This window comes from Lutjanus erythropterus, chromosome 3 (assembly GCF_056507025.1).
Source record: "Lutjanus erythropterus isolate fLutEry1 chromosome 3, fLutEry1.hap2, whole genome shotgun sequence".
In the NCBI taxonomy this organism is placed as follows: Eukaryota; Metazoa; Chordata; class Actinopteri; order Lutjaniformes; family Lutjanidae; genus Lutjanus; species Lutjanus erythropterus.
Window position 1 is genome coordinate 36,729,374 of NC_139319.1, and position 9,819 is coordinate 36,739,192.

Consider the following 9,819-nt stretch of genomic DNA (forward strand, 5'->3'; position numbering starts at 1 on the left):
TACAATTATTCTCTAACTGTTTATAACTTGTAGACATGCAACTAGGGTTGCACTGTACATCGGTATTGATTGATATTGATCTTGTTGACTGCAGTCAGCCTATCCACAAACATTTTTACTGAAGGCAGTGGCCGATGTTTATCTGTTGTGGTGCATCAAGTTTGTGCTTACTAAATTCTGTGTTGGTTATTGGTGGTCAGATTCAGACAGCGGTAGCTACCCAATTCAACGAGTGCCCTGTTTTTCCTCATGAAGATTTCTATTTTTCACTGGTACAAAAGGGGGAATAAATAACGACAAAAAAAATAAATAAATAAACAACCACAAATAACATCAGTATTGGCTGTTGGCCAAATTGTTATTTTAAACATCTGTATTGGCTCAGAACTTCACAATCAATGCATCCCTATGTGCAGCCTGTGAATATGGGTTGCAAACGGGCATTGCTTTGTTTTTAAGGGCTAACAGGTTGAAAGGTAAGCAAGAAGTAAGCCACACCAATGAGTCAGTGTGCATAATGGACCTGCAAATTAAAACACCTAACAGGAATACAGCCATGATTACTGCTATTAATAATACCTGTGCCTACGCTGCTGTGGTGTGGTCAAAATGTATTCTGTCTATTAACCAGGTAATTAATTAGGTCAATGTTTTTCCAGTTGTCCGATGTGAAATCACCGCTTTGTTGGATGGACTTCATCATTGAATTTCACTTCCTTCAAAGTTATGTGCCTAATTCATTGCCACCAGAAAAGGCTGTCTCCAGATGTATTAGCACATATTGAACTCTGTTAGTATTGTTGGACAGTGTGCTCGCTTCTACAGATATACTATATCCAGCTCCTGATCTTGAGCTACGTTCACACTGCAGGCAAAAGTGGCCCAAATGAATTTTTTGTGTGTGTTTGTGTTACACGTGACTCAGATGTCTAATTCTGATTTGGGTCACTTTAATATGTGGTTCTGAATCACAGAGATCTGATTTTTTTTTTTTGCCTGAAGTGCCTTGGCACAAGACTCTTGTAGAGAGGCGATGACAGACATAGTTAACAGTAGCCCTCGACATCCTGCAATTTTGGATGACATCTGGTTCTGTGAAGCCATTCACATCACGATACCACCACTCTTGACTCTGCCTTCATGAAAGCTTAAATGCTGACTTCAGTGGTCTCAATATTTTCTTTTGTATGACAACATGCTGTGTGTGAATGACCAGTTCACACTGGAATCTGATACTGGCCACTTTTAAAACGTGATGTGAACAATACAATGAAATGAGCCCTAAGGCTTGCGGTGTGAATGTAGTTTTAGTGTTATTGCTAGTACTTGAATAGTGTGTTACTCCCAAGTATTGCCTTAAATATTTTTCCTAGAGTATTGGCCAAAACACATGTAAACTTTTACAATATTTTTATTCTTAATGACTTTGGACCTATTTTATATGTTATTTATTTGTATGTGTTTGGTAATAAACGTTTGTTAATGCTTTGAAGTTGTTGTGAAGTTTGTGAAAGCCGTGCAGACTCCCAGCAGCAGGGGGCGCTGCAGACTGTTTGCTCTCATCTTCACACGGACGCCGTCTGTACCGGTTGTGGGTTGTTGATCTGTGGTGTCGGGAGCTGCAGTGTTTTGAATAGATATCTGTTGCTCAGCTGATTTAAAAGGATGGCAGAGGAGGCAGACGGTGGTGTTTCTTCACGGACGGAGAGGAAGGCGCTGGAAAAAGCTAAAATACTGCAGCGAGAAAACGAGAGGAAGATATTCAGACTGGTGAGACGAGACAACAGCACATTTGGAGCCTGTTTCTCCAGCTAGCTGGATATGAACCATGCTAGCAGGCTAAAGCAGCAGTAGTTTACTGTGCAGGTAGTGTTTTGTCTGAGCTGGTTTCTGTCTCCTCCTGTCCACTGAAGGTTGGACGGGTCCTGAAGAAGCCGGAGGCTGAGCGGTCGGAGGAGGAAGCCGCTGTGTTGCTGCTGCACAGAGAGACCGTGGAGGAGCTCTGCAGGAGACAAGTCCGCAGAAATGTGCTCAAGAGGAAGCAGGAGGAGGTGAGACTGGCAGGCCCAGTACCTGTTAGCTATTATTAGGCTAACTGGTTGGGCTGGATTTTTCAGCTGTTGGTGGTTTTAATTTGATTGTGACAGAGTCAAGGTGGTTTTAGCTTAAAAAACAAAAGTTAAGCAGGTTTTGTCAGTGTTTTCTCCAGGACTAGCATTTAAAGAAAATAAAAAAAGAGTCCTGAGATGAAAAGAAAACTTCTAAAAAATAGAAAAGTGTGTGTATAAAATAAATTACATGGCTTTGTTAAGTACTGATTGGACAATTGCAGTATTTTCAGGTCTGTTGTATAGCAGACTGTTTCTATGAAGAACACTGGTCACAGTCTGATCATAGACTCTGGAGGAGCAATAAAATAATCAACAAAATCTTTTTTAGAATCAATATTTTGTGTCAGCTTATTTTGGCAAGTAACCATGTAATAAGAGGGATAACGTACAGTGAGCAGGTCATTATTGTGAAATAATGGTTCAAGTCCTGCATCATCCTGTCAAGATTTATTTCACGGTTATGACCTGCTCACTGTACATTATCCCTTACTTAAAATTTTCTTCTTGACAAATAAAAGTCCTGCATTCAAGATTTTACTTAAGTAGACTAACAGTAGTATAATCAGAAAATGTAACAGGAATGTTCACTCCAAATCAAAATTTTTTTCTCTTACCTGTAGCACTATTCATCCATCTAGGTCATTTTGATCAGAGTCACAGAGGTTTGGAGATATCAGCCATCAAGATGTCAGCCTGATCTGTGGCTGTCCAGTGATCAGTATCTAGAACTGTCATGATTTTCACTGCTCAATCATCATTGCCAAAAGAATTCGCAATTGGAAAAAAAAAAAAAAAAAAGAAAATTAGTCAAATTCATCTTTAACTTTGTTTATTGTGCATTTTATCTCATTTTTTGGCAAATGAATTACACACCTAATTCAGGTGTAGTGAGGCTGTTAGAGCGTTTGTAACCGTAACTGTACAAAAGCGTACAAAAATGGATAGTGTAAAGATGTGTGTGGGTGGACGTTGAGGGAGGGAGACAAAGGGATAATGGAAAAAGACTTGAAGTTACTTAAGGGTGTACAGTATGTTTAAGAGCCACTGGATCATGATTCATCACAGTTATTGTCAATACTGGCACGCTGTAATATCCCCACCTGTAATATGTCTAAAGCCTTTTCTGAAGTCACCATTTATTCCTTCACTGCTGCAAGTATAATTTATTTGACCACATTATAAATATTTAAAAAAAACTGAAGGTAATGGTCCACAAAGAATGAATCTTGTTGTTTTGAATGATCTTCTATCTCCACCATCAGGCCAAAATGTCCTCTGATCTAAGAACCTGCTGTCATTGTTTCTTGATATAACATGAATGTGTGGTTGTTGTTACTTTTTATTTTTCCTGTCATGTCTGCAGGTGTTTGACAGTGCTGATGAGCTGAAGAATAAAGTCAGGCAGCTCGCTGCGGCGGTCAAACAAGCGAAACACCTGGTGGTTTACACCGGAGCCGGCATCAGTACGGTACGCCAGACTCTGCACCCACACTTTCCTTTTCTGTTTTAAACTTTCACAGGACTGATGATGTCTTTGCTTTCAGGCAGCTTCTATCCCAGACTACAGGGGTCCTAATGGAGTGTGGACACAGCTACAGAAGGGGCGGACAGTCAGGTGAGACATGTTGTTTTTGCCCTGATGTGATATTAGCTGCATTTTCCTTGAAATCAGTTAAACTCCTACCTCTATTATTTTTCTTGTTTCTCTTTGCAACCAGTTCATCTGACCTGAGTAAAGCTGAGCCAACCCTCACGCACATGTGCATCAGGACGCTACACAAGGAAGAACTGGTATGTGAAGCCCTGAGAGAATTATACTAGAAGATGTTCCACTGGTATTTACACATACATATAGGTATTTAGATATACTCTGTGTGTGTGTTTGTCTACACAGGTGAAGCATGTTGTTTCTCAAAACTGTGACGGGCTTCACTTGCGTAGTGGTCTACCCAGACAGGCCCTGTCTGAGCTTCATGGAAACATGTTTATTGAGGTAAGACACATCCTCAGTCTTATTTTTTTCAGTCATAGGCTCATCTGACTGACTTCTTTGATGGATCAGCATAAAGTCTGATCCATTTTTAATCCTTTGTTTGCTGTGGGTACACCAGCTGTCAAGAACATCCCATTGCTCAGAAAAAAAAAAGCACGGCAATGAGAGTAAAGCTGTCGATTTACCTCAGATTCATCCCTCCAAAGAATCAGAGGAAACACTACTGAAGTTCAGCCCTGATTATCTGGAAAAATTAGGGGTTTATATTCCCTACATACATACAGGATTTTTGGATTTTACACCATTGTAGAAAACTGTTCCCCAAAGAAAATGACATGCTGTTTTTAATCACTCTATCTCTAGGTGTGTACATCTTGTTCCCCAGTCAGGGAGTATGTGCGTTTATTTGACGTGACGGAGCGGACCTCACTGCACCGACACGGGACAGGCCGCAGGTGCAGCTACTGTGGTGGCGAACTCAGGGACACTATAGTGCACTTCGGGGAACGTGGGACCCTGGAGCAACCTCTCAACTGGAAGGGAGCTGCAGAGGCTGCCGGGATGGCAGACGTTATCCTCTGCTTAGGCTCCAGCCTGAAGGTAGGTTTTTTAAAACACAGTGTGTCCGTAAATATAGCACAGCACTGTGGATCGTAATAATCACAATATTGACTTAATTTTAAATCAGGCGGTCCTTTAATGTTTCAGTTTACATGGACTGCTTACAGAACGGATCCACTCATATTCTGTTTATATGCTATAGTCCAAAGCCCAATGAATATATCAAGACTCACCTTTCCTCATTGTAATACAGTTGAAATACTGTGTAGTAAAGGTTAATTAACATTTCCTTTCAGTAATTCAACTAAATTTGAAACCATCCTTTATTTGATTGTGCTTATACAGATTATTTCAGAGTCTTGATATAATCAGGTAAATTGGAATATTATGTAAACACATTTGTTGACGTGTCAATTGATATATTTTATATGAGTTCTGTTCGAGGGCTTATTTGTTTGTAGAATCATCACTCTCATGGGCTCTGTTTCTTACTCTTCTAGGTGCTGAAGAAATATGCTTGTCTATGGTGCATGAACAAACCAGCAAGCAAAAGGCCCAAACTCTACATTGTCAATCTCCAGGTACACTTAGTTTTTGACATTTGAGGTGAATAAGATGCAAATGAAGTTCTGGCTGCTCAGCGACTGATTATGTGGCTGTGCTGTTGTTCTAGTGGACACCAAAAGATGATCTGGCTGTGCTGAAAATCCATGGCAAATGTGATGATGTCATGAGCCTCCTAATGGAGGAGCTGAACATTAAGATTCCTGATTATGACAGGTAAGGACCATATGAAGTAACTACATACAGTACACATGCACACAATACCCCAAAATAATTTAGAAATTCAAATAAACAAACAAAATTCAAGACTGTCTAACTCAAGTGATGAGAGTCACTGTCCTTATGTATTTATGTATGTATGTCCTTTTTGATTCTATTGCCAATGTTTGCCTGATCGACTTCACTCTTGGTGGGTGTATTGCTGAAGTTGACAAGAGAGTGTAGTGTTGAGTGTGAGCTCTTGAGCTCTATGTGACACGTTTACTAATAGTGCACTTCTGCTGCCAGAAATTCACAACGTAGTGAACTGTGATGGGACCCCTATTAACCACTACACCCATACAGTAAATAGGGAAGCTGAGGCAGGTGTGTCTTAAACCTGCATTATTTTCTAATTGCCAGCAGGGGGCGACTCCACTGGCTGCAAAAATAAATCTGATTGTATTGAGTACATAAATGACCATACCTGTCCATTGATTTATGACCTCAGTGAAGTTTCCCAATGAGTTTATGATCTCAATCACTATTTTCACATCTTCTTCTGTACAGAGTGATGTTCATTTTGTAAATAATTGTCCTATGTAGATTAAAATGGAGCAAAAGCAGTGTATGCTTTAGGGCAGGCCTATGTCTAATTGACAAATTATTCCCAGTGAGTTCATCCAGCGCGAAACATAGAGCTCATGAAACTTAGATCAAACTCTCACACTAGTCTTTGGTGACAAATATGGATCAGTATTCCGTTACTGCATTGCCTACTTTTTCCTAAAATGTTTTTAGAAACATACTTTAGTGTTCTGTTCAGTTGTAACATGAGAAAGATGGTGATTATTTCCTGCTGAACGGACAAGCCAAAACCAAGAACCGTCCAAGTTGCAGTACATCACCCATCAGCTCCACGCGCTCAGTGGTGCTGTGCAGCTCTGGTAACAAAAAACCAAGATGGCAACCCCCATAATGCCAAACTCGAGGCTTCAAAATAGTAGCCCACAAACCAATTGGTGATGTTGTTCTGGGTATGGCTCACTCTCTGTCTCTTGCTACAGTTCATTCAGTAACAGATGAGGACAGAGAGTCTGTGGCTGTAGCACTGTAGCAAAGTCTTATAAGTCATTTAAGTTCACAGGCCACATACTGCCAGATTTGATCTCAAGTGGATCACACCAGTAAAACCATTGCATAATAACCTATAGGCCTTAATAACAATACCTCCAAAGTTTTCCCCTTTATATATATATAAAGAAGTAAAAGACAATCTGAAAACATTCACAGGGTTAGGGTTTACAAAACAGATGATGAACAACATGACGTGTAAAGTAAAATAAAAATAAATCCAGTAATAAATAACATTTTATTGGAAAATTGGTATAAATTACTTCTCAGCAGGTTTTCATACTTTGCATCCAGTGGGCCAGATTTGAACTTTTGGCAGTAGAGCTTGAGATCTTTGCCCAAACCCAACAGGAACCAAAGGATTCAGGTCGAGCCTTATTTCTCACAAATTTCACAGGCTCACATTGGATTCGGGCTCTGCTATATTTATTTATTTTCATTTTTCTCCACAATTTAATTGTTGCCAGTTCCAGTTCCCTGGATGTATTGTCCCTTTCACAGAAACTCCTACCGTTTGGTGCATAGAGGGAAGCTTGTTAAGAAAAATGTCAGGCTGTAATCAGGTTCAGGCTGAAATATGCTAATGAGGGTGGGGGCGGTTTTGGACAGAACTTTGTCGGCATCAGGCCTCGACGGGCTCAACTTTACAGGCACGATTGAAATGCTATTTGGTGGGCCGTAAACTACTGCTCTAACCCTTAACTTAACCTATCCATTACCTTAACTTAACCCCACTCTTAACCACTGACTCAAAAATCAGCCTTTTCCAGATTTGGGACACTGCTTTTGTCCCCAAAGGACAAGCAGTCCCCAATTAAGAGGTCTTTAGTCTCACACACACGCACAGTTCGACTTTTTGACTCCAAGCTCGGTTTCCCTCATCCTGTCTCATCAGGGCGGAGGACCCCATCTTCAGTCTAGCCACACCACTGCAGCCAGAAGAGATCAAGAGCCGCACCCGTGAGGTCATAGTTCCCCCTAATGGACAGGAGGACTGTTCACCTGACTCTGGGGAGCGGGCAGAAGAGGCCACTGCTGTGCAGGGCGGCTGGTTTGGACGAGGCTACGGCAAAGGAAGGAAGAAGAAAAAAGCTGCATAATCACAGACACTTGATTGACACTTACAGGGTGGTCAAGTATGTCAGCTGATCAGTCCTACTGCCTTCAAGAGGATGAGTTGGACTTTCAAGTTAAGGGTGCTGTTCTGCATTGGCATTGTTTAGTCAGATGCAGTGTGAGTGGATGGGAATGAACATATTATTTTGTACAACATAGAGTTTTTAACAACAGTAAGATATAAAAGTAGCTTTGGTCATGCTGCTTTAATGGCAGCTCAGTCAGTTGTGTTAGAAGAGATAAATACTGGCCTTATGCAGCTAGTAGAGCCAGCATAGCCTGTAAGACAAAGTTTGAGTAACAAAAACCTAAAATTATTTTGGTTATTTTTAGTTTCACACACTGTTTGCTTAAAAAGTGTTGAGCAGAAAGTTTCCTCGTTGTCAGACAACATAGAGTAATGCCATCAGCTTTAATCAGTTACTAAAGATAACAGGAGTGACAAATTTTGATGAAAACGCATCGAAAAGCCCAAAGAAGGTTTTGAAACCACTCCTGAAGCATTATCTCTGCTGTCCATCACTATGCTCATTGGGGCATAAACACTCATTTTAAACAACGTAAAGCCTAGGGGTGGTTAATGATACTCAGAAGATAAGATTTTTGGTGTACTATCACTTTAAAGGTCCAGTGTGTAAGATTTATTGCCAGAATATGGCAGAAATCCAATAAAGTATTAATAAGTATGTTTTTATTAGCGTATAAAATAAGAATCGTTGTGTTTTCCTTACTCTAGAATGAGTTGTTTATATCTACGGAGGGCGCGGGTCCTCTTTCACCGAGCACTCCATGTTCTACCACCATGTCTCTGCAGCAGTCCACAAGGGACAAACCAAATGGTGGCTGTAGATACAGCCTTTTTTAGCCTCTTACACACTTGGGAGGAGAGGCTGTCATACCCAGGTCACACAGGCTGCATGAGTAGTGTGTGTGCGCATCACAGAACCTGTTGATTTTTGATATGTAGGTGCCCATATTAACAGGTTAGAGCAGCCACACAGCCTGCGTGAGCAGCACAGCTTCATACTTTTCACCTAGAGATTTAGCTTCTTGCCTGTTTTTTCTGTCTGATGCATACAGTTCACGGCAAAATTCACAGTGAAAATGGTCAGCTGACAGTCATATGGCATCATATCAGCAACATGACACCATTTACTACAGTTCAATGTCTGTATTTGTAGAATATGTCATACATGAAAAAATCTGGTGCAGGGGAGTATTTTTCCAGTATGATCTCTCTCCTGCTTTCCCCTCTCTGAAGTAGGGGGGGAAATTATGCTGCTTTCTGGCAGCTCTTTCCTTCCCTTCAAAAACTCTTCTGCATCCTCACTTTAGAGAGATAGGGGCAGGAAGCAGCAGCACAGCAGCAGAGACGCTGCCTGTGTGAACCCCATGCATGTGCAAGCTGCAGCAGTTCAGCAAAGAAGCTGTAATGCACAAGTACATGTAGCCAGTGTGGCCTGAGCTTGAGATGAGGTGGTTGCAATGTGCAAGCTGAAAACTAGATCCCACGAAATCCACACACTGGTCCTTTTAATTCTGTTAAATGTGTATTTTTTACCAAGTTGGTAATTGTTGCATTATAGTAACTAATTTCATGTGCAACATGCTGCCGGTTTGAGCATTATCTCTATGTGTAAATTTGAATACTGAAATTCTGGCATCTAAGTTTGTAAGTTCCTGTGTTTAAGCTCATTGGAAGTGATATCTTTCAGTAAAACACAAGTGACTTGTTTAAGTGTAGAACAGCAGTAGTTTACCAAGCCTGCCACAGCTTTTACTGAGAGGAGATTTAAAAGATTCAGGAGCTCAAACATTTTCTACATGATTTTTGTTCAGATTTAAAGTTATTTTTGTAGTCTTTTTCAGACATTTGAAATTGTATTGTTGAATGTACCTTTTTTATGGCTGATTTGTGTTGATGTTCATTTTAAAGTTATTTTGGTTTACATAAATTATTTTCTGGACTTACAGTCGACCTGCTGTCACTTATCCTCAGGTTTGCAGGCTATGTAGTACAGCTGCTACTGTATCTTAGTTTACGTAAGTTGTTGAATTTGCCTATGTTTACACTTTCCTGCAGACTTTACTGCTGTGTCTACAACAGAGCAAGAAGGAAAAATGATTTTTGAATTTTTACTT

At 40.5% G+C, this 9,819-nt stretch overlaps 1 protein-coding gene across 1 annotated transcript; it reads left to right on the top strand.

Annotated features, from left to right (window-relative positions):
- Positions 1-1,527: 1,527 nt before the first annotated feature.
- sirt7 (sirtuin 7) lies at positions 1,528-8,361 on the top strand. The gene is made up of 10 exons (XM_084716005.1): positions 1,528-1,770; positions 1,914-2,051; positions 3,475-3,579; positions 3,656-3,726; positions 3,830-3,902; positions 4,006-4,104; positions 4,468-4,704; positions 5,166-5,246; positions 5,339-5,445; positions 7,457-8,361. The coding sequence occupies exons 1-10, from the start codon at positions 1,666-1,668 to the stop codon at positions 7,659-7,661; spliced, it is 1,221 nt and encodes a 406-aa protein (XP_084572131.1). The 5' UTR covers positions 1,528-1,665; the 3' UTR covers positions 7,662-8,361.
- The last annotated feature ends 1,458 nt before the right edge of the window (positions 8,362-9,819 follow it).